This window comes from Balearica regulorum, chromosome 21 (genome assembly GCF_011004875.1).
Source record: "Balearica regulorum gibbericeps isolate bBalReg1 chromosome 21, bBalReg1.pri, whole genome shotgun sequence".
NCBI lineage: Eukaryota > Metazoa > Chordata > Aves > Gruiformes > Gruidae > Balearica > Balearica regulorum.
The window spans coordinates 2,940,825-2,965,422 of record NC_046204.1 but is presented as its reverse complement, the minus strand read 5'-3'; the positions used below and the strand labels follow the sequence as shown (position 1 = coordinate 2,965,422).

The window sequence follows — 24,598 nt, the reverse complement described above, 5'->3', positions numbered from 1 at the left end:
GTGCTCATCCAGGAAAATGGCAAAGTTCTCTGCCTGCATGATCCCAGCAGACATGAGTACAATGGACAAGTTTGTGAACTACAGCCACATCGTGATGCTCCCCAAAAGGAAGAGAGGTTTTATGCCAAAGTAGAGAGAAATAAGACCAACCTAAGTCCTACTGGAGAAAAAGAGATAACATACCCTCGGGCAGTTTGTAGATTTAGAGACTAGAAGATGCAAGTTGTAGGATTAAGTAAAACAAAATCAAAGAAGAATAAACCTCAAAACTGGAATCAGAGGTACAGCACTAATAAATGAGCAGGGCATGCTACTGCTGTCTAAGTCTTTTGCTCTGTGTAATTCCAAAGGCATCCCAACTCTTCAGCAACCAGCAATCTCCTGGAAGTGTACAAACTGATTACCATTTTTCCCTAGACAGAAAGCCAGCAAACTTGGACTAAGATCCAGTAAGAGAAGCCACAGGACTGACAGAGACCAACAATGCAGGCATAAAGGCTCTCAAAACAAATGTGACTGGGGGGAGGGGGGGGAAGACAGACAGGGACCTGACTTCAAAGGTGCTAACGCTCTCAGGCCCCAGCCTTTCATATATGCATCTTTGTGCAAGGAGTGCGTATTGGTATTTTAGAAACGCCTAGATGCGCTCTGCATATTGAACAAACACGTAAGCCAGACTCAACACTCAATCTTCTCTTGCTTGGCGAGTTTGAGGCTCATGGCTAGACATCCTCCTCTTCATGAAATCCTGACAATAGGCTAAATTAAATAGTCCTACTGGTCTTGGTTAAAAGCAACTGCAGCCTATTTAAAGCACCAAAGGGACAGAACATCTTTTTAATTTTTTTTGATCAAAGTTGCCTGCTGTTAACATATAGTTTGGAAAAAAGGAACTATTAAAATGTGCTAACCACTTGTTTTTACAGGACATCAATACAGTTCTCAGAATACCAAGTTTTCTAGCAAGATTAATCAATTTTTAAATATGGGTGCATCCTTTCATTAAAATACTGACATAAAGAGCCAGCTAGCTTCTACATTAATGGCTAAGGAGTTTCAGAGCCTTTGAATTCACTGCCATCTAGTGACAAGAACACCAGAGCACCATACACAGAACCTCAGACACGTTCACTGTGTGCGAGGAGTCACCTGTCCTTCCTGCAGCAAGATTAAATTATACCTTATAGCAACAAGTTCCAGATTATTATTTTCTTCCCTTTCAGTTTAGTCACATGTTCTGCTCCTAGCAGATAAAAGGGAAAGCATTCTCAGGGTCGCCTCCCTGTATGCCACAGAATGACGAGCCTAAGGGAGTCGATTCTTTTTCCACCCCATCAATCTGCTACAACACAGACAGGGAAGAGCTAAGTCACACAAAACAAGTTAACTGCCTCAAACAGAAAAATTAAAAGCAGAACCCAAACCAGAACTCAGATATAAAGTCCTCTGTCAGGGTTTATTTTATACACCTATATTTTTCACAGCTTTCACGACTCTCTTCAATCATACAAAATCAGCTGATTACAACAGGATTGCCTCGGGCCCAAAGCAGGTTTTGTAATTAATGAGTAATTAGCTCTAAACTTTTATTGATACCAATATCCGAATGTTCAGTATGACAGGGGTCTATTGTAGAAAGAAAATAACAATTTTTTTATTAGCACAAAACAGAAAAAAAATAAGCCTTTTAAGGACGCTCATGCAATGCCTAAGGCATATGCACACCGAGGCTTCAGGTAAGTGAAAATTAAAGCTTTTGCAGATATATTCTATGAAATTCAGATCCAATTCATATGTCACAACTCTTAACCAGCCCTTCTATAGTAGGGCTACAAAAGAATGCCAATTTGAAAGAACTTTTCAAAATGCTTGTGTCTATATACAATCAGAATTCTTTCACTTATCCCAACTCCCACAACTGATTGTTCTTACAGTACATCATTCAGTCTAATCTTAAATAGCAACTTCAGAAATTCAGTTGCAGTCCAAGACACTTTTGCTCAGACATAGTTGGGAGCAGCAGCACAGGACTGTAAGCAGCAGTGCCAAGTCACTATACAAGAGCTCACACCATTCTTCTGGGGAGGAAAAGCACATTGCTGTCAGGTTTGTCCCTGGAAAACTGTTCACCAAGATTGAAAGTTTCCTCCTACTAATTTCATCACACTCAGAAAAAGGTTAAATGTAATCCATGTACTTAAATATTTTTTTAATTACAGTTACAGGTTAAAACTCATTACAAGTATTTTTATCGCTTTGAACTTTTCAGAAATATCTTGGGTGTTTGCCATCCTGCAGGAGGACTTTTCAAACCAGCTCTTTTCCAGATGCGCTCCAAGTCATTCTCAAATTTTATCTAAAACAGAAGGAAAAAAAAAAAAAAGAAAAAAGAAAGAAAACTGGTAACATAGCTCCGAAACAACACTCAAGTATTCAGCCACTGCCCACATGTCCCAAGGAGAATCTAGGTATAACGCACACAAATTTTAACAAGGCAGCTTGTTCTAAATGTCACAATAGTTAGCCTTACTGCAGAAAATACATTAAAATGCACAAGGATCTTGGTAGCATTATTTTAAAAGTCCTGTGCAAGGAAAACTGAGGGGATGGAAAACAGAATTGTAAGAAAATTAAGAGGATTTCCTCATCATAACATGTTCAACACTGCTTCCTAAAAATCTGGAAAAATGGAATTACAATTAACCCCAATTTGCACCTAGACAAGGTAAAAATTACCAGAGAATGAACTAAACTGTATCACAGCAAACCCAACAGACTAATTGAAAGGCAGTGTTGAATGAGAACATCTACAGTTTGAATGAAGGCCCATGTCTTCCCTCAACCCTTCCGTTAAGGGAAGTAAAAGGGTTCTATATAGAAAAAATAGGAAGCACTTAAGGATGTTGAGACAAGAAAGAAATTAAGATTAAACCAGCCCCTCTGGTATACCAGACACGTGAATTAATCTTTCACACAAACACTAAAATTCTTCTCCATTAGCCACATGAAAGTTACTGTCATGCAAGAAAAATTATGCCTAGTAACTATCGCACATATTTTTACAACGACAGAAATATTCTAAATTACAAGAATATGTACAGGTCATACACAAACCAGAAAAAACTACTGTACCAGTAAATACTGACTTCATTAAGGCTCTCCAAGCTGCTGCCATTTTTCCTCAAATCAATTCCACCTAATCATCCGAGACCCGCACAGAGGTCAGTTTGAGAAGTGGACACATTTATGTCAGGAAGTTCTGTCTACCCTGAGCTTACCTGACGTTTCTTCTTGCGACCCTCCTTTATCCTCCTCCGTACAAACTTTCTGCGCTTTAGCAGCTTTTTAAACTTGTGCCGGTTCATTTTCCTTCTGCGAATCTTCAAAACATTCTTACACTGAAGCTTGTTGCTAAGCGTTCCTTCTCCTTCCTCCACATCAGCTCCCTCACCAGCTGGGGGACAGTCATACTGCTGGAGAGGTTCATAGCCCACGTCTTCCTGAGCATTAAGGACTTCTGCTTTAGGAAGGGAGTACCTAACCGTCAGCCAGCTTTCTAAGGGGCTGATGGAAAGTCTTCTGGGGATCAGCATCTCTTCCAGTTCAGGGTCCAGAGCATACCACCGCTGAGGTTGGGCTCCACTCTTGTTAGATGGCTGTGTGCAATAGTGCACAGATGTAGAATGACAGCAAAGAAAGGAAGACACTGACCTTGGCAAAAGGTGGCCTTTAAGACGAAAAGAATTTCATTTAAGAGGTAGAATTTTCAAACAGTACCTTAAGAAAAGCTCTGACCGGCTCTCAAACCGCCAGACAACTGTGGCCAGAATAACCTAATAAAGGAACCTGTTTACAAAAATTATATTCACATCACAAAAGGAAGAACTGTTTTAATTTGAACTTTTAATTACACTGCCATAAGACCATCTGCTAAAATCACGTTATACGCTATTTTACTGTGAAGACTGTGTAAGTGCAATTTGGACTGGCTAGCAAGTGTTCGCTCTGTTAAGCCTTTCTGCTAAGGAATCTCCTCCTAAGCTTAAAAGAGGTCAAATCAGAGCTACACAATACTGACAGAATAGATCAGAGACATAAAAACATTCCACAACCACTGAATCAACAACAGCCTCACCACTCTTACACTGCTTGCTGGAAAAGAAATTTCTGGGAGCCCAATTACCCCAGAAAAAAACAAAACAAAACAGAAACAACAGAAAATTAGGTCACACAACATCTGTTTACCTGCAATTCGTGAAGCCTTCAGTAACTGTGAAGTCAGCTGTGATATTAACATATTGTTTCACTTTGTCCGCTGTCAGAGCCAGTAATAACTGTTAAAATAGGAACATTTATTCAATGAGGCAAACATGTTGGTTTTACACTTTAAAAATACCTTCTAAACTTAACCCAAAACCCCAAAGAGATGGGCTGAGACATTCTAAGCACTCCCCTCATTTTACCAACGCACTGTCAGATTTTGCTGCAGGGCCCTGGCCCACAAGCGCTGGTGTAGCCGAGCTGCAGAGGTGATTAATAAAGCTTCGGCTGTTCCAGGTTTAAAAACAAGCTAACTTCAGCCCAAGCCCCGCCGGCACACTTCTGCCCTGCTCTAGTACGAAGGCGCTGCTTCCACAGCAGAAACTGGGCCACAAAAAAAAAAAAAAAAAAAAACCAAAAAAAAAACCACCCGCTGCCCTCAGGCCGTGAGGAACAGCCGCGCGGCCTAACGAGGGGCTGTTACTGAAGCGGGCCGGTCCGCAGCCCTGCGGGCGGCCGGGCAGGCTCCCTCTCCGCAGCCCGGCCCGCAGCCCCCCCCACTGCCCCGCTCCCCAGGCACGGAGCCGCCAGACACCCCCTCACCGACCGGGCCCTGACGGCCGCGGCCGCCATCACTCACCATCCCCGCCCGCCCTGCCCCGGAACTTCCGGCGGCCGCGGGGCAGCGCGGACAGGACAGCGCCCCCCAGCGGTGCCCGCAGACGCTGCCGCGCAGGCGCCGTGAAGCGCAGCCGGGCCGGGCCGTCAGGAACCCGCCGTCCCACCGCTCGGTCGCCGCCGCTCCGGCCCGTTCCTGGCCCCGCACTCGGGCGTGGGGTCCCGGTTTCTCCCGCTTTCGGTAGCTGCCCGCCGCTGCCCCGGGAGAGCGAGGTCAGGGAGAGGGTGCTCGGCCCGGCCTTCCCCCGCCCGCAGCGCTGGAGGGGCGGGGATGGGGGCGGCTTCCTTCGGCGGCCATTTAGCAGAGGGAAGGAGCTTGGAAGCAGCGCGGCCCTTCGGTGCGGGGAGCTTGGGCCCGGAGGGGGCTGGGGAGGGTGCTGGGCCGACCAGAGGCGTCGGGCAGCAGCAGGGCCCCGGGTGGTGACTGCGTGTTGCGTTGGAGCATCCGGAGGAGGAAGCTCTTGCTTCAGCAAAGGGGCCATCTCCTTTCCTGCAGCCATCTCCTCTCTCCTGCTCACACCCATCTGAACACGTTCATACAATCCCAGACTGGTTTGGGTTGGAAAGGACCCCAAAGCCCATCCAGTGCCACCCCTGCCATGGGCAGGGACACCCTCCACTAGCCCAGGTTGCCCAAAGCCCCATCCAACCTGGCCTTGAACACTGCCAGGGAGCCAGGGGCAGCCACAGCTTCTCTGGGCACCCTGTGCCAGGGCCTCAGCCCTCTTAACAGTGTAATTCTAACGTTGCTGGGACTGTTCCCATCGGCACACCTCACAGCAGACTGCAGAAGGCACATTGATTCCTCTTCCCCACCCAGCACCTGACATTTGGTTCAAACTCAATAGTTCAGCTCGTTCCAACTGAGCTTGCCCCTTACCTGTCAGGTTTGCGCTGATACTACAGTTGCACTTTGAGATGGAAAGTCGGTGGCTTTCAGCTGATGGGAAAGCACTGCGTTTTGTTCACCGACTCGGTCACAGCAGCACATCACTCAAAACAGGTCTGAGCACAGCAGCGTGGCGTAACACGCAGTTGTTACGGTGAGACGTTACATCCCCGTCAGCGTGGGGATGGCGGAAGGCAGCTAGACACCTCTCCCTCATGCACCCTCAGCTGCGGCTGAGGGCAGGAGGCGCAGTGGCTGCTGTCCAGGAACAGCCGCACCCGTCTCTCCCACTTACCTGGCTGTTTTTTGTCTTTCCTTACCTGGTGCAGGAACCCACCGCCCTGGCACAGCATGAAAGTGCCTAATCAGCTGGCATGACGGAGCCATGTTGAAGCCAGTCCCAGACTTCAAAGAACTTTTTGCTTTTATCCCTACCTCAGCCAGAACAGAGAGATCTTTTCACCAGCTGCTTTGAGTATTTCAGACCAGAACAAGGGTCTGCCTCAGTTGCAGGTACACCCCACCACCACGTTAAACCCATCTAGCCCAAAGGAGACGGCAATGATTAGAGTTTCTTCTTGCAAGGTAGAAGTACAGTTCTCTGGTCAGGGAAGAGAAACCCACATACAGGGAAATTAACTGAAGTAGTTTAGTAAACAGGCTATTTGTTTAAACAAGACTTTATTGAAGACATGTTAGAAGTTTATGTACAAAACAACATTCCCGCCCCCATATCACGATGTTAGTCACCTACTGGGAACAAAGCAAGTGCCTGGTGTGTGCTGTCAACTGGGGACACTCAGAGCTTGCTGAGGACTTTACAGAAGTACCAAATTCATGTAGTTTAGCGCTGAGAAATTTCAGCCTTGGCTCAGTTAGAACTGAAGAAAACTGAAGTACCTTCTCCAGAGACATGTCTGCAGCAGGTTGAACATACTGGAATATGACAGCTTACACTGGCCTTACTCTGAGGTCAGGTCATTTGCTTCTGCAGAGAGTGAGAGGCCCACTTTGGGTTTGGAAGTGAAGAGGAACCAGCCCCTGGATTTAACTGGCAGTTTTTAATCTATTTGAGATGGTTCCAGGAGATACCCATGCACAGTAGAATTTGCAGGAAGCATTAGAACAGAGCAGTAGCAATACCAAGTAAAAAGTCAGCCACCTCACTTTCCAAATACACCTAGAGAGAGGCTGGATATCAGACTGGCTATTTCAACTAGCATATAAGAGAACCCTAGAGACACGGACATTAGTGGCACAAGTTAAATAGTGAGTGACGTGCTGTTTCTGTAGTATACTGTGCACTTCTACCACGGTAGAGTTTCCCCTTGCCAGTCCAGGAAGGAACCATTTTCTTTTTCACCAAGATGGTCCAGAACGGAGAGAATACCTGGGATAGCCTCTTGCACCTGCATGGGAGCCTAGAGCAAATCGAGTTTAGATTATTACCAGGAATATCCTACAGAAGATAATCAAATGCATTTAAGGCGTTACTAGAATCAAGTGGGATGTGTTTTCATGTTTCACAGTGTGCCTCTGCAGCATGTGGAAGCGTATACTGTACAGTGGGTTCTTGCTCAAGAGTTGGGACAACAAGGGAGTCATACTTTCACATTTTCAGAGAGATACCACTTACCATGTTTCCACCCATGTCTGTCTGAAGCCAGCCTGGATGTAAAGAAATACAGAGAATTCCATCCGATTTCAAATCTGCAGCAAGACACCTGGTGATCATGTTCAGTGCAGTCTACAAGAGTAGAAACCATCTATTAGTGTGCTAGTTTTACCAACCTTGAGCAAGACCTTAAGCCAAGCTAATTGGCACCTCCCTTCCACCATGCTGTTTCCTGAGAAGCAAAGGGGCAATAACAGTATCCAGTAACTTATCCAGACTTAGTGGGCGCTTCATTCTCAGAGATACCTGTTAAGAGAAGCATTGTGAAAGCTCTATCACCATAAGCTTACTGCCCAAAGATGAAACTAAGTTACGATGGAAGATAAAGTAGCATTTGAAACTCCTAAGGAGAGCTGTGGGGAAGATAATATTGACATAAGGACTCTGTTTTTCTGCAATAATCACTACACAAACATTCAGGTTTTTACTTCTGAACAGGGAAAACAAGCACATTAACAGCTTATGAGTAGGTGGTGTAGGAGAAACTGCATGTCTACTCTTGACTATTCGTACAAACTCAGTCTCCGGATGTGACAAAACTAAAAACTCCACCTTTCACTGACTAGCATTACCGTGTACAGGTCAGCACACCTTCTGTTGAGTTTCATGCCTGCTATCTCGCTTGAACACAGCTAACAGGGCACACACTTGATGGCATCAGTTCTTCCCTGAATGCCAAGTCCCTCTGAAATGGATCTATATCAGAGTAGCGAAGGAGCATTTGTGAGCCTGTTCTTAAGGAGTTGGCCATGCTTGCTCCAGATGTACAGCTTTCACAGGTCCCATTTCCACCCACACGATCAACAAGAACAGTTCCTGTGTCAGCCTACCCAAGGAAGTGCTGCACACCTCAGATCATCCTCTTAAGCTCAGAGTGGTCTTTAACTCACAAGCCTGCCCTCACACAGTGAGCACAGCCCAGGGAAGCCCACAAACCTTTGCTATCCTGTAGGGGTAGACCTTGAGGAACATCTCATTTGCCTGGACGAGTTGCATGGAGGCAGCAAGAGAGGACATATTGATAATAGCAGCTCTGTGGCAGCCCATTCCTGTGCTCAGCTGGGCTGCCTTCCTCAGAAGGGGTAGAAACGCCTGTAAAAACGAGAGTTTATTTTAATTTGGTCAGCTTGCTCTTGAGAGCTGGACTCTCAGGTTCTGTATGGAATTGCAGTACAACTCGATGCCACCAGCACAGAATGGTGATGGTTCCCCAGCCAAGCTGGCCATGGGACACCTTCCTATGGCAGCCAGCTGTAAGTAGCAAGGACCGTCAGTCTCCTCTGCTCATCTCCTAGCCCAGCCTGTCCACTGAAGTGGCCTCATACCAGATGGATTTAAATAAAGAGAAAGATCCTTGACAGAATGGGTCTCTAGGCATGCAGTTTAGTATCAGACCTCTATCTGTGCAGTTCCAAGGTGACAAATGCTTGGGTTACACGTCCAGCTCACTAGCAGGAAAGCCTCTTACAGTACCATAGATTGAGCACATTCCTCCCAACTCTTACCTTGGTGACCATCAGCTGAGCAACCGTATTGGTTTCATAAATGGTGAGCATTGTCTCTGCTGTGACTTCTTCCAAGGAAGCAAGCACATTGATGCCAGCATTGTTAATGAGGCAGTTCAGACCTTTGTCTCCCACGATTTCTTCCACTTCCTTGACTACTTTCTTGATGCTGTTTTCACAGACCACATCTGCACAGAGGAGCCAAGAACAGCCACAGTGAAGAGCGAACTGTGCGGTTCACATGCTGTCTGTCCCTATACAGCACATGCTCACCCAAAGCTAAGGCATTAGTCTGAATGGGGACATTTAGGCAGCACACGGAGATGACAATGCACAAAGTCTTTACATAGATTATGTTTCCCCAGTGTGATCTTAATATGCGGGTGATCAGTGGGAGCTGCTGGAGGCCATGCACAGCTACTGATCACCCAGGAGACCAGTTTCTTAAGATGCACTCACCTGGCTTAGTTGACCATACTTCTGTATAAGCCCTTTACTTACCCAGTTGGAGGAGTTTGATGTTGCTGTATTGCTTGCTAAGCTGCTGGAGCTCCTAGGAAGAAAAAAATTATTTTTATTTTATAGATATATATCTATATATAGAGATATATATCTCTCTCTATATATATATAGAGAGAGATATATATCTCTATATATAGATATATCTTTCCATGGCTATTACATAAAACAGTTTGAGATCTGCACCTCCAGAATTGTAACTGCCATTTATTTTCAGAATTGGACTGAAGGCAGTGAAACTACTTTGTTTTACAACCCACTGAGCAGCTTTCCTGAGAGCAAGATCAACTGCTCCAAGAAACTGGACTTTTCATCTGCTTAGTCAAGATACCAGCACGCTAGATTAGAGCGTTAGTTCTCGGTGTGTGCAACTCGCAGGTGTGTTTGCACTGTAACCAAAGGTCTTCAATCGAGCTGCTGCCAGTTCCACAGCAGACCCAGTGCTCAGACTGCATTCCAAGCCAGGAATTCCCCACTTCTGTAAGAAAAGCGTAATCTCCTGAAGCTCAGCTAGCGCCAGACAGCAGTTCAGGGCATGCTTAAGAAAAGCCACTTGGAATTACAGTTTGCAGGAAAAGTTTCCCAGCAATTTTCCCATGGAAATTCCGTTTCCCAGCGCTCTCATTAGCTTCAATTCTTGTAACTGAAGGTAAAGCACCTGTGAAATTTGTTGCATACACAGCAACTGTCCACGAGAACAATTCTCTCTCTGCTAGATAGCTAAAATTCAGTCATCTGTCTACTACCTCTCAGTAGAAGGAGGACTTGGAGAAAATTAGTACTATGCTGGTGTTGCTGCTGGACAAAGCGTGTCCAAATTGGATTTGTAGGCCCAGCTGGAACACTCAGGTTTCTGTGCCATGTAGCCAAGTGGGAAGTGTGGCCAAGCGTAACAGATGGATTACGTACTCCCAGCCACGTTTAGGAGACTGAGCAACCCTGGACAAACATTCCAGCTCAAGCAAATCCATTTCTTTAGGAGTCCTTTGGGAATAGGGGTCAGGAGGGCTGTTTTTGAAAGAGTGCTTCTTTGCCACTTGGAGACACTTAGGGACTCTATGTCCCCTGTCAGGCTGTAATGCATTACATCTTTTATCTCCGTTCGTACTCTGCAGGATTCTCTCCAGGCTTGTTTAGAAAATTTGTTCTCCTACTGAGGACAAGCTACAACTGCAGTTAAGGCTATTAAGGGGAGGGGGAAGGAAGATGAACAAGTCAGAAGGAGAAAACCAGATGACATTCCTTCCCTTGGAAAGGGCTTAATGGGACAGTTTTCAACAGATTAAAGGCCCAGAACACACTATCTTGTTTATTGATAGTCAGGCATGAAATAGCTCTGCCATGTCAAGGTCTGCAATAATTATGTGGCTTTGGACTGTTCACTGGACTTTAGTTTGACAGTATCATTTACTTGATAATAAACTCCAGAAGTACTCTGGCTTCTCAAGATTTGTTCATTTATTTATAGTCGGATTACTTTATTCTCTGACAGAAACAAGCTACTAACTTTTGCTAAAATGCCTGAGATAGATATGTTGTATAGTGACAGCGACTGAGAGGCTTCTGAAGTGAGTAAGCAATATATTCAATTAAGAACTCCAAACACTGTAGCATTAAGCATTCTCCAGAACATAAACAGCAGAAAGTTACGATTGCTGCATGCAAATCAGATTTAAAATTCAATGTTTTTTCCATTTAGTTAACTACTTAGTTAACAAGTGACTCACACTTCAGTGGTTTAAGTTTCTCAGAAGCAGCTTCCAGGCATAAAGCTAACTTAGCTTTGGTCTTCAAGAATGTTACTCCACCTGATATAAACAGAAGCTGAAAAATCCAGTTAGGAAACCTAAAAGTTGCAGAAAAGCCTCTTTTCCTTACTGTGACTAGAAGGAACATGTAGAGAGGAGGACCGAGACAGGTTCATGGCAGTGCAATCAGATACAGCCATTTCAAGCCACCAGCTGTGTACGCTGCTTCTCCTCTTCCCCCTCCCCCCAAGTAGTTTTGATCAAAGAGATCAAAAGCCTCCTGTGTCCAGGGAACTCTGAAAATATTACTCAATGCATGCATATACTAGTTATTGACTCCCCACTGAAGGGATAAGCTTTCCGGAAACCCACTGTGGTCATCTGTCAGATGCCTTGTTCTCCCCCCATTAAAAACAAAACACACACACAAAAAACCCCACCAAAACCCAACAAAATCAACGAAAAGAACAAAAAGCAAACCTACGCCACCAAAGTTGTCTGCAAGTTTTTTTTGCAGCAGACTTGTGCTCGCGTTTTTTACGTCAACTGGGCGCAGTGCCTCTGCACGAGCGTGAACAAATAAGTTAAATCCCTGGGAAGACGAGATCTCAGAGCGCAGTCTAACAGAGCCAGCGCAGCCCATAATGGCAATGCCAACGTAAGAATAAGTGAGCTCATTGGTACTGCTGCTTGAAGTGCAGCTTGTATTTTAACATCAGTTTATGCAGTTTCATTTAAAGACAGTAGGTAGAGCCAACATATCCCAGGCTAAGTCATTTTTAGTTAGCGTACTGTGATAGCCAATTTAAAAACAAACGAGACGAACAAAACCCCACAACACAACCCCCCACGCTGTGTTTAGCATAGTAGCTCTAGAAGTGCTCCACACCTGAATAGTCACCTCTGAGAATCAACTCTTAGGGATTCCAAGAAAAATTTAAACTCTGATTAGCATCTGTTGTTTCCTGCTTGCTGATTTTAATTATGATTAACAGAGTCAGCCTACTCCAATTTAAACAAGATCCTCTGGCACTCAAGGCTCCAGGTACAGATTCATCAGTACACAGGATATTTATTGCTAGATTTCAACCAGGAATATTATGTTGTCTTTGTCATTTAGCAAGATTTACTTTGCCTTCTTTATGAAAGCATTATTCACTCCAGTTATAACTCTTGGAAAGGACCCGGCCATTACAGGCCAGTTGGAAGCAATCAAGCCAAACTATCGTAGCCTGTAGGCAGCTTTGTCAGGGCAGCTTTGTCAGGCAAAGTGTCCTCGGGTATCTGTTCACATCATCCTGTTTGCACTGACAAAGTCAAAGATGTATCGTATTTGCCCGTGTCTCTCAGACAGGCTATTCAGTATCACGGTGTACAGCCAACTTACTGTGTGATTGTGTAATAGCTTACACCAAGCTGCTGCAGACTGCCCCAAATCCATCGTCCTCTCTGACTCAAGAAGAGGCAGACCTTAATGCTGTAGGAAGTGCAAAATGCTTCCGGGGGGAAAAAACCAACCAAACAAACCAACCCCACACCATCACAAAAAAACCCACAAAACACTGGAATAACCCAAAATTAGAAAGACTTCAAGCATGCCCTTTGCCTGATATAACACAGCTATCTTGCTAGAGCGCTGCTCCAGAGATCGTTCAGCTGCTCTTCCCAATAACAGACCACATGGCTAAAATATGTGGCAAAGAAAAAACAAAAACAAAACCTGACAGAGACAGTGTGCAGAAGCACTTCAGGGAGAGCTCTGTGTCTGACAAGGGAACAGACACAGCACTGTTAGTAACACTATCTCCTACTTCAGAGGAAGAGAAACAGCACATTAAGCCCTGGAAGCTTTCCAGGGCCCAGCAGAGGACTCTTGAGCCACGAGGAACTGAACACTTTCTTGTTCACCTGGGAACACACTTGGGCTTGTGGGGACAGCAGGAGGAACAAGAGATGCTCCTGTCCGGAGGTCCCACGTTCAGCTCTCGGCACAGCCCAGCAGAGCACAGGATGCTCCGTGAACAGATTTACACCGTGGCCGTCGCTTCCTTCCATACCTCAGCAAGTCAGAGGGGGGGGCTACAGGGGCTACCCCATCAGTAGGTGTAATCTTAGACTTTGGGTGAGAGTTTTCTCCCTTTTATGGGGAAGCAGGATGGAGGAAGAGCAAGAAGGAAAAAGCAGGAGGGGGGAAGAATTACGGATGGGTCCATGAGCCTCTACAGGCTGCCTAATAATAACTGTGCTGTGGTTTTGTCCATCTGGAGTGCAAAGACAGGACGTCAGGATTATTTTGCAAGAGATTTGTAGCTGCTTCCACTCTCAGTGCTGGAGCAGCCCAAGTAAAGGCAGATCAGAATCAAAATGTGGCAGAAGGAGTCTAGTATAGTACTTTTCAAGGAGGGGCAGCGGTTATCTAGATGCGCCTGCAGGCCTGCTGCATGTTATCGTGTGATCTAAGGCCCATTTGTTAGGCAAATGTTCTGTGGAGGCCACCTAGGAGCTATTCAGCACAAGAACTCAAGTTACTACAGCTCCTGCCAGCACAGACTCACATGCAAAAGCTTGCAGCTGTTCAGCATTATCCCAGGGTTAGCAAGTTACAGGAGACGTACCGATTTCCTCTGCTTACTACAGAAAGCAGAGTCAGACTCTTCTCCAGCATCTCTTTCTAAAGTCAGGTCCTTCGGGGCCCTTGTCTGTCCACTGTTTGGAGGACTCCAGCGTACGCCGTTATCTGTGCAACGGCATACACTCTGCTGAGAGATTCTCTGGATAACTCAGCTACCGAGGAATTGCTGCTGGTTATTGTCCCCAGGATGGGCACTGGATTTGCCAGTAGCTAAGCATATTTAATCGCTCTTCCTCTAAAAACTGGAAGATGATTTTTAAAAGGCTTTTCATTTAAGCTCTTCCCATCCTTTCCCCCCTCCCTGCATTCTGCAACAGGGAAATGCTACTCTACCAAACCAGCTGAGAGCCGAATTTAAGAGAACTGTCCAAAGTTGCTGTTCTCCAAGTTCATCCTTTCATCCAGGAGAGGAAGTGGGAGGCAGTGCACTCACATGAAGCAGGATTTTTTCATATGGTCACTTATCACAAAACAAAACAGGAGGAAACAAAATTAGACTATTTGAATCGCTGTCAAGAGAAGAGGCAAGCCCTGACAGCTCAGGCGTGCGGAGAAAAAACAAGTCACTCAACTTTACAGCCCAGTCTGCGTGGTCAACAAAGAGGTCTTAGATGGGGAAAGCCCATCTCATGTGCACTAAGACAAGTCTGCAGTGCCAGCCTCTGGAGTACAGGAACCTGAACTCTGCGTTTTCAAGATTTGACTGGAAAGTCAGTGAAGGCAAAAAGTTTTATATCGGGGGGGGGAGAGAAAGAAAAGAAAGAAAACTCACTATCACTGAACCTTTGCCTTTCCTTACCATATCACATTCGAGCAACTTTGCCCAATTGGATCCAGGCTGTGAGATGGTCAGTTGTACCTGGTGCTACGGCTCCCGTTGCTCGAGCCTCAACCACGTCTGAGCTTGCCCTCTGCCAGCTGGAAGGACTAGCAGCGTGGTGGAAACACACCTCTGAAGGTCAGAAAGTTTTGTGCCAACTTTATGCATTGTAGATGGGACAGATAATGCTAGTGAGACTACTACAATACCTTTAGTAAAGATTTCCCTTTCTTGTGGAATTTCCAAACCCATCTGTTAGAAATATGCTTTCAGCTGGCTGCAGAGGTTTCTATTGATGTACTGCCAAAGAACAGCACATGGCCTAGAGGTCCTTACAAAGAACAAAAACCCACCCTGATCCACAAGGACAAACCTTGCCCCCGCCCACCCCCAAAAAAAGGAAAAAGAAAAAAAAAAAAGAAAAGAAAAAAAAACCCCGAGCCTAGGATGCACCCCATGTGGCCTGCAGAATCACCACTCGGGGTTACTGGAATGTGGCTCTTGGCCAGCTTCCTGCCTACAGGAGACAGGACTGCTTTCAGTCTTTCCAGGTTTCTACTGCTGCAAGCAAGGAGTGACCCAGACTCTTCCCAGGCACACTGCGCTGTTTGAAGGCCAGTTCATCTTCTTGCACAGGCTTACCTGCCTTTTTGCTCAAGATTTTTGCCAGTACTTAAAAGCCTCACAAGTTAAGATACGTCTGTATAATGTTTCCTAGGAAGCTCTTCCTATTGAAGGAACCATTTCGCTTCTCCATGTAATTGATCCGAGACCATTATAATGGGAAATCACTGCTGAACACAAGGGCCAATTGGTGAAAAAAAGAGAACCTCCCTCCGCACCGGTTAAATCAGCTTTAGAACAAACAACTAAGCGGGGAGATTTCTATCTAACACCAGGTCATATGTCTCTGCTGGTTTCCTGTACCACTACGGCACCGCACTGTTGTGCAATCGCTAATAGGAAATACAGCTGGGTCAAATGCCAGATCTTGTAACAGGAGTTAAAAGCGAACAAAATAGTAGTGAATACCTGTTCAGGAGCTCACGTAGTGCAGAAGGGGGGCTGAGGGGGGAAGCTGCAGGAACCAGTGGCTCTGAAAGGCACTCTGTGCACCAGATTTCAGTCTTGCTGGACTGTTTCTCAGCCATTCGATTCAGAAATATCCTAAATGTGCTTTTGTGCTGGAGAGATTGTTTTGACAACAAGAAACAAAATTAAGACTTTTTCCTTCAGTTTGGTAAGTACCTGTAGAGCAGCAGCACAGTGCTGCAGGAGAAGCGAGCGGTCAAACGGCCGGTGTTACCTGGCCAACCCACTGCTCTGGTCCTTGAAGAGGAACCTCCACACTATCTTTGAAAGTTTTTGTGGAGCTTAGCAATAAAGTTGCTAGATTTTCTGCATCGCTAGCACGGCGTGATCACAGTTTGCACTGGAAAGAATAAAATCCGCCATGAAGGAACAGACACGTACGCTCTGTTTACCTCTGCACGTGCCAGGGAATTTGCCTTTCGCTAAGGCAGCCTTGTGCCACGCTCGAAATGGGAAAGATGCAGAAGTGGGGCTTTTGGTATCGATTCTCCTATCAAGCGCCTGTGGCAATACCCAGGGGTTTGAGACAGTCACAGAGGTGAGAGCTCAGGTTCTTGCAGCTCTAGAGCACTGGAGTTTTCCTGGGAAAGGAAGAGGATGATACCTGCATGTATTGCTGTGCGGCCCTAGCAGTATTCTACCTTGCGGAGGAGAGTCAAGATCAGACCAGAGATGCAACAGAGGACACGAGTGGCCACAAAGTGAGCAGACTGATAACCCTCATTATCAATTTGCCTCCCCAAAGGTTTAGAGAGTGCCTTTAATTTGTCCGACAGTCATTTATGACAGTCTAGGGATGGGGAAGGAGTCCAAACACATTACTTCTATGCTATAGGAGCAGGAATGCTGGCTGAAATGGGAAAGGGCTGCAAGTGAATTCAGCAGCAACATGTAACAAAAGCTCCTGTTTTCAGCAGAAGGCTCTGGTCCCTACCCAGCCGAGAAGGGCACTAAGAAGAGTGTTGAATTCATCATTCATTCGGGCCTTCTCACTTGTTGGAAGTCCAGCAAAGGGAAGAGGCAGACGGGGCACAGCTCCTTCTGGGGACACAGACACGCCGTGTAGACGAGACAAGGAAAGCTGTAACAGGTTTCACTGGGAAGGCTTCTGGGGGCCAAATTACCCCTGCAGCAGCGCTCCAGGTCCGTGCAAAACTGGAGAAGGCCAGGACACACTTATCTCCAGCTGCAAATCCAGCAAGAAACGGGGTCTAGAGGAAGCGGCTGGCAGGAGGGCTTGAGATGCCGCAGCTGTCCAGCCTGCCTGCCCAGCTGGGGCCGGGGCAGCAGCGTGTCCAGCTCTCCTCTCCTCTCCTCTCCTCCTCGGGGGAACGCACACGAGTACCGCAACGGCAACATCCCGCGTTCACGTAACCTCCGGCCGCGGGGACTTTCACGGCCCCGGCTCTATCCGACCGGCCCCGGGCGGGAGCTCAGGCCCCAGCTCCCAGCCCAGCCCGGGCACTTGCTGCCGGACACCAGCGCCTGGTCGCGGAGATGCTCGACCTGTTCTGCGCTTCCCGAAGCGCCTTCTCCTTCCCGTCCCCGCCAGCCCCCCGAGCTAACGCTGCCTGGCGACATGTGCTCCGGGCTGCACCTCCGGCCGGGCTCCTCTCCAGAGCCCCGGCACCCCAGCCCGGCCCGGCCGGCACCGGGGAGGGGGGGGGGGGGGGTCCCGGCACACACCCAGCGGGGGAGGCGCGGCGCTCCGGCGGGCTGGCAGCATCCCCGCCCGGGCAGCCCCGCTTACCTGCGCCTTCTCGGGGTATCGGCAGGTCGCAAAGACGAAGTCCGGAGAGGGGCTGGCGGCTGCGAGCCCCCGCACCAGCCCCAGCCCGATACCGCGGCTGCAGCCGGTGATGAGCACGGAGCGGCAGCGCGGCTGGGCCATGCTGGCACGGCACGGCACGGCACGGCACGGCACGGCACGGCACGGCACGGCACGGCACGGCACGGCACGGCACGGCACGGCTCACTCCGCTCCCAGCGCTGCCCCACGCGGCTCTTAACCTGCGCGGCGCGGAGCCGGCACCACCGCCCCGATCCCGCCCCCGCCGCCCCGCCCGGCTCGTCCCGGCTCGGCTCGGCTGGGCTGGGCGCCTCCCCCGCTGCCCCTGGCCGCAGACAAAGCGCCTCCCGGCCGCCCACGGCCCCTCGCCTCCCCGGGCCGCCGCTGCAGCCCCGGGGCTCGACTCCTGCCCCCCCCCACCCCCCCGGCGGGTCCCGGTGCGGCGGCGCCGGCTCCTGCGGGGCGGAGCTGGGGCGGGGGGGGGGGGGGAGCGGCGGCTGCAGCCGGCGAAAGCGGCCCCGGAGGGAGCCGGCGGGTCTGGGCTTTGGGCTCCCGGGAGCGTCCCCAGAGCCCGGGGCCACCACCCAGCCCTCAGCAGCCTGAGGGGTTCGCCCGGGTTTTCGGCCGTAGACACCCACCCCCCCACACCCCACACCCACACACCGCTCTGAAAACGATTGGCTTTCCAACAGGGGAAGAGAAATTCGTTCTTGCCTCTGTCGCCGAGATCAGAACCTAACTCGGTCCCTGTACAGTTACCTAAACGCCCTGTTCCGCAAACGTGTGCAGGGAAAAGCCAGAACCCTCTTTGTGGTAGCGGGGACCCCGAGCTGACTGCGGTTCTGCTGGGCATCGCGCGGCTGCTCCCGAAGAAGTGATCCTTGTTCATAAGTCACATAAATCCACAACGGTGAAATTGCTCCCCCCAGCATCCAGGAGCAGGTAGAAGACCAGAGAAAAGATCTGAGTTCTCTAACAGGGTGATGAAGCAGAGGCAGGAACCGAACCCCCATTTCTGGACTCCCCAAGTTACTGCCAGAGGCACAGACCGCGCTGCCTTTTCCGGCTGTTAACAGCGTCACTTTACTATTCGTTCTGTGTTGTGGGTGACCTGGTCCTGGAAATCGCTGCAGGCTTTCTCCCTTTAGCTAGTCCTCACGTGCTGCCCGCAGGGCTTGGGCGCGCTTTCCCGGGCGAACGGTGCACGCGCTTATGCGTATAAATTGGTGTACGTGGGTATGAAGGCTTTCATCACATCTGTTAGTACTGTATTGCTTTCTTTTCTTTATTAAAAGATCAGTAAGCTCTTAAAACATTAACTTCATCCTGATATAGGTGAAGAATGGCCACTCCCCTTGTACTTGGGAAACTAGAGCACAAAGAGATTTGGTAATTTGTTCCCATTCGGTGGAAGCGCCCAAAATACCTGAGGAGTCTGCCCCATTTCCCTTTTGTCGCTTTCTTTATTTCTAAACAACTGCAGTAGCTCCAAATAAGGTACAGGCTCGCACATCTGAAAACGTCCATTACTGCGGGATAGCTCGAAAGGAGTTTCGATATTCGCACGTCACGGTCCCAGGGTGAGATGAAGACTACGAGGTACTTCCAGTCATTTCGCACATCTCAGCCCCTTACACGCAGAAAGTGTTGATTGCAAGCAAAGCTGACCAGCGACCGTGGCTTCTCGGTCAGCGTTTTTGTTGTTATTTTGTGTAGAAAGTCACGACTGTGATGCTTCTTTCTGGTACATCGGGTCTCTATACACACAACGGTGCCCAGCCTGCTCTCGTCCTTCGGCAAGTCCGGAGTCCCGGGCTCTCGCTGAGCCGAACGCTGAAGCAGGTTCTTAACCTTAAGCAGGAAACTGAGCCAAGGGTTAGCAGATACAAAGTGTTTGCCCATTGCAAAAGTTTTAAAAAACAAAGTATTTGCATTTAATCGTGTGTTACGTTGCCTTTTAATGGCATGATAAACATAGCACTTTGCAAACAAACCATGAGGGCAATATCCATCATAAATTGCCCCTTTCCCTGATAAATCTGAAAACGTGTAACGGAAGTGACGAGTGTAGCTGGCTGGACTTTGCTGCTGGGGGAGAGAGGTGAACTGCTTTGTCTTGAGGCCACGGAGCCGTAGGTCGGGAGACAACACCCACTTAGTGCGCTCTACCTGATGGGTGACTCACACCAGGAGGGAAATGGCCACCTTGTTTTGCAATCGGTTTCTTGCTCGTTCGTAGTTACAGACAAGCAGCCAGGCCTGGGTGTGAAAATCATCCCAGCCCCGCTCACCCCCGTGCGGCGGTACCCGTATACACCAGCTGGGACCCGCTGTCTCCATCCTGGGCTCAAACCAACTTGCTGCAGCTTCTCAGGTTCGCTCCGTACCGCTGGGGCTGTGGTGAGCGCCCACGAAGATATTCTTTCCTTGTGACAACCAGGAGATAGAATGGGTTGGTACGGACATTTCTTGTTTAAGCTGCCGTGTTTCACATCACATCTGTGATGAGCGGAGAGCGCGCGCACGGCCAAATGCCACCGCTCAGCTGATGAGCGTGACTGGTTGGTTGAACGTATTCCCTGTGGAATATCCCGTACGTGTCGGCCCTTTCCCTGCCGTGACCGTGAGAAGCTGCATTGTGCAACGCCTTTCCCAGGCCGCCTGAAAGAAACAGCCGTGGAGGGGAGAGCGTGGAGTTGGGGACGCCATACTTCAGGGTTTGCCAGCCTCACAGCACCAAGGAGCGCCGTTACGGCGATAGGCAAGGCGAACGACGGAAAGATTTCTTCTGCTGGGAACAGGCTTTGTATCAGGTCTCTGAGGACTGCTAAGGGGATGGTGAAAACGCCGTTGCCTTTCACTGCGCTCTCCCTGACTTATTCCCATAGAAATATTATTCTCTCTGTCCTTCGAGGCTGGTTTAGCTACGTTCGTTTTGAAGCCGCATTGGCTTCTTACCAGCTGTTAGCGCTGGTAGCAGAGGAGGATAAAAGTTTTTACTGGTGTAGTCGGGTCAGCCCGTTCCTCCCTGGGCCCTAGCCAGGTTCAGATGCTGAGCTGGGATTTAGAGAATTATTCCTCAACTCCTGGCTACAACCACTTCCTTCGTCAGCTTGGGCAGCGTTCACACTGCCTCGGTTCGGTACGTCGTTTAGGCAGCTGCTCTTCCTGGGTAGTTCTGAGACAAACTCATCCGCAGCAGCGTTTGGAGAAGTCCAACTGCAATTCAAATACCTGTCTTCACCCATCGGCTGTACAGGAAACAGAAGGACTTCCCCAGCTTTGGTGTCAGAGTTCCCAGGCGGTACGAATATCCCTCTGTTTCCGTATTGTGTCCTCCGCGGGCTCCGTTTTCACAAGGAAAAGCGCTCTCGAGACTGAAATGGATCAACCGTGAGTGACACTCCGCGCCAGGACCCTCGGGAAGGGCCTCCGACCCCTCCATCCTCTCAAGGTTCAGCGGGTTTGGACAGAGCTTTGCCTGGGGGCCGATGGCCCTGCCGGCGCGGGGTGGCTCTCCCTCAGCTCGGCCTTCCAGCCAAGAGGCCGGTTTCACACGTGGAGCTTTGCAAGGAATACGTGTTCAGCCACGCGTAAACCGCTAGCGCTCGCACGCAGAAATCAATGGCTGGTATCAAGGGGTTCCAGAGCATCCAAACGATCAGATAAATGTCTGATTATTGCTCTGCCATATGTAAAAATGAAACGTGCGGATCCGTCACCCTTGATTTAAAGGGGATCCACAGAGCGAGATGCCACCGTTCTCTAAAGCGAGTGGGAACAGCTCATCTTTGTGCAAAGATCAGACGTGGCAACAAGCCAGCAGTAAGGTGGCCCTGTATACCGATACCTGTGGTTTTCTCCTTTCTCCCAAGTAAAGTTCCGTTGCAGAAATCTCTCTCCGTCTGCCGAACACTAACCCTCTCCTCTTTTCCGAGTGGTTTAACCAGTTACCCTCCTTCCCCCGTGTTCTGTGTTAATTTCAGAACAATTCTCTTTGTCATTACCAACGGCATTTAGCTGGTCTTGGAGAATTTAAAAAAAAAAAAAAAAAATCCCTGTCAGGCGTTAAGAGTGCTTAGTCGACCTCTTTGTGCTTGTCACCTATTCGGTCCTTGCTGTCAGCACACACGCGCGCTCGTGCCGCCAGGCGTAGCTGGGATTTTGCGCGTGTGAGTTCAGGTCCCAGCGGCAGCGCTGGCGGCCCCCGGGCTGGTGTCGGTGCGTACGCTCCGGTACGCGAGCGCTAGGAAACCTGCGACGCCCCTCACACGGCGCGGGAGGGCTGCGATCGGGATGGATGTATTCCCAGCGCAACTGCGCTGAGCTGCGACAGCGGAGACACCCGTCGTGCGCTTTGCGCTGTGCTTGGTGCTGCATTTGCCATCAAACGCCATTGCAGCTGACGGCAGATTAAATCCGTAACGGTCGCTTTTTAACTCTATTTCCCTGCTATTTGCCTTCCATTTCCTCCTCTAGCCTGGGTCCCGTCAGCGGAAGCACCTCTTTATCGAGCCATTTGGAGCATTCTTCTGCCCGCAGGTTTTGTGCTGACCGGTACAACAGAAAAGATCAAATCCCACTGAAGTCAAGGGGCTTTTTGTCACGGCCAGAGCGCGGCCAGGACTTACCGCGCAGGGTGCTCGTCCCTGGTCTGGAATTCAGAGCAGCTCGCAAAGGGGAAGGAACAGTCCAGCTAGAGGAAGGTGTTTTTCTCAGTAAATAAAACTTACACAGAAAATCCCTGCTACTGCCCAGATGCACAAGACAGAACGTACAGAATTCTACATAATGCTTTTCAAAGCTCCAAGGTTTTCCAAGGAAATAATAAAAGCTCTTATTCTGCTTTTATAGATGGGGAAACTGGGACAGGGTCCAGTCATACAGCCCAAGGTCACACGGACTTGGTGACAGGTTCCCCTGGCTGAGCGAGGTCCCGTCCCACGAGCGGGACGTTTTCTTGTGAGCGGTCGGAGGCAGACACCCAACTTACAAGACGCAGGAAGGCACGTACGAGAGAAACGTTGCCCGGAGCTCCTTGCTTGGAGAAGGCAACCAGGTCCAGTGTACGAGGGTTCTCTCCCACCAGCTGGAGTAGAATTGCACCCGAAGCGAATCTGGCCAGCTCATCGTGTCTTCTCACACCAGTTCTCGCCATCTCCTTTCCAGCTCTTCCCGCTCTCTTTGCCACGGCTTTTAACCCCCTGCTGCGTACCAGAAGCTGGTTCCTTCAGGCCGACTTCTGTCCGACTCCTGAAGTAAAGCCCAGATTTCAGCACACCGTTAACCGCAGTCTAATACGGCGAATTTTTATGCTGTTTAGCTCAACCCGAGGTGTGTTGGATATACCAGAAGCAGAACTGCTTTGCTTAGTAACTTCTCACCCACATGTAAAGACAATAAAAACAAGAGTTGCCTGACTACCCTCAGAGGGGATTTACCTAGCAGGACAATGGAGAAAATACTTTTATTTTGTGTGAAGCTATGCTCTTGCATAATTGCTGCTTGCAGTTTCTGTGTTTGTTTGAGTGAACTCCGTTAATTCAGCTCCTCTTTGGCTTAGGACCGTGTTTTTGCAGGACATGCTGCAAAGCTTTTGTTTTATTAATTTTTTTTTTTTTTTTTAAGGTCTCTGGCACTTTTCCCACCCAAGAACATATCAGAATAGGAGGATAGTAGTGTTTGTGGACATATAAATCATTATTAGTGATAGCGTGCAGGCAAAACAAGCAAAATAACGTTTAAAACAGACACTCCCTCTAACTAAATGATTTTGAATCACCAACCCACAGTCTCCAGTTCAGCAGAATTCAGTTCGAGCAGACTCTAGGAAGTCAAACAGGAGAAGAGCAGCCACCCTTCACACACAGAGGTGCACAAAAGACTCTGCCATAAACCAAAGCCGTGATCAGTTTTGGTACTTCGGGATCTGATAAGGCCAGGTCTAAGCGGGCTTCAGGGGCGGCGACGGACTCCACCACTTCTGGCCAGACTACGGAGGCAGACGCAGCGAACTCGGCAACGAAGGGGGACGGTTTCTGACAGAAGTTGAACCTCCCTCCTTCCTGAGCTAGAAGAAGTTCCATATTTGAAGAAATAATTATTTTTGGCTCTCACCTGAAGGAGGAAAGCTTTGTTGGCTGACCCTCCGCTAATACAGAGCAAACAGAGATCTGAAGCCTGACCTTGTTACCTGCACACGGGATTTATAGCTGAGGAGTCCGTTGGTGAGGAAACGTTAGCCAGGGAGCCTGCAGGAGTGTTTCCCCGGGAAGGAAGGAGGACAAGGCTGTGCTGCCAGGGCAGGTAGGCGGCTTCATCTGTGCAGAGAGAACTATAGCCTGGCCAAGACCGTGACGTCTTCTAAATCAGAGGTTTCAGGAAGCGCTGTCCCGTCAAAGCTTCTGGCCAGCGAGATAACCTCTCTCCGAGCAGAGGGAATTACATGCGAACACCAGATACAGGGAGATCACAGAGGATCAGCCTGAGAGATGTTCTGATGAGCAAGAGCCACGCTGCGGTCTCCAGCTGTTCAGAAAACAGAAATCATAACTCACCTTAAGAGCTGGGACTTGTACATAAAAATAAATAAAAATCCCACCACATTTTAGATAAACCTGAGCTCTTTGTGTTCTCTCTGTTCAGCCTGATACACACAGACTTCTGTGTTTTGTGATCTTTGTAACCATGAGAACTCAAATTTTTTAATGTGTTTTCTTAAAGTGAAAACTTAGATTCTCTCACAATTTCTTACTCAGTAGGATTACATGTTGTAAACAAGTTCTAAATAGCGTGTGATCTGTGATATAGTCAGCGGTGCTGGTAGCTGGGGGGAAGCTAAAGAAAAAAGATTGGTCTCAGTACTATGAACAGAGCGAAACCACCATGCACAGGTTGCAGCTGGAGGAACTAGTCAGGTCAGAGGTGGTTGTATTTTCTGACTACAAGGACTTGGACTACGTCTGGATTCAAGGATAGGCGTAACGCAGAC

The 24,598-nt window shown here is 48.6% G+C and overlaps 3 protein-coding genes across 3 annotated transcripts in view; all 3 read right to left on the bottom strand.

Moving 5' to 3' along the window:
- Positions 1 to 4,335, bottom strand: part of MXRA8 (matrix remodeling associated 8) — a 40,226-nt gene extending 35,891 nt beyond the window's left edge. Inside the window, exon 1 of the mRNA XM_075772947.1 lies at positions 4,246 to 4,335. The gene's annotated coding sequence lies outside the window, so the exon portion shown is untranslated. The remainder of the gene's footprint in view (positions 1 to 4,245) is intronic.
- Positions 1,554 to 4,340, bottom strand: AURKAIP1 (aurora kinase A interacting protein 1). The gene is made up of 3 exons (XM_010311431.2): positions 4,246 to 4,340; positions 3,279 to 3,727; positions 1,554 to 2,356 (listed from the first exon to the last, which is right to left on the bottom strand). Exons 1-3 carry the CDS (start codon positions 4,295 to 4,297, stop codon positions 2,249 to 2,251), a joined length of 609 nt encoding a protein of 202 aa, XP_010309733.1. The 5' UTR covers positions 4,298 to 4,340; the 3' UTR covers positions 1,554 to 2,248.
- Positions 4,341 to 6,491: 2,151 nt separating this feature from the next.
- On the bottom strand, positions 6,492 to 17,865 carry LOC104642832 (C-signal). Its single transcript, XM_075773063.1, has 6 exons — positions 17,569 to 17,865; positions 9,509 to 9,560; positions 9,008 to 9,195; positions 8,439 to 8,594; positions 7,464 to 7,574; positions 6,492 to 7,248 (listed from the first exon to the last, which is right to left on the bottom strand). The coding sequence occupies exons 1-6, from the start codon at positions 17,707 to 17,709 to the stop codon at positions 7,135 to 7,137; spliced, it is 762 nt and encodes a 253-aa protein (XP_075629178.1). The 5' UTR covers positions 17,710 to 17,865; the 3' UTR covers positions 6,492 to 7,134.
- Positions 17,866 to 24,598: the final 6,733 nt, after the last annotated feature.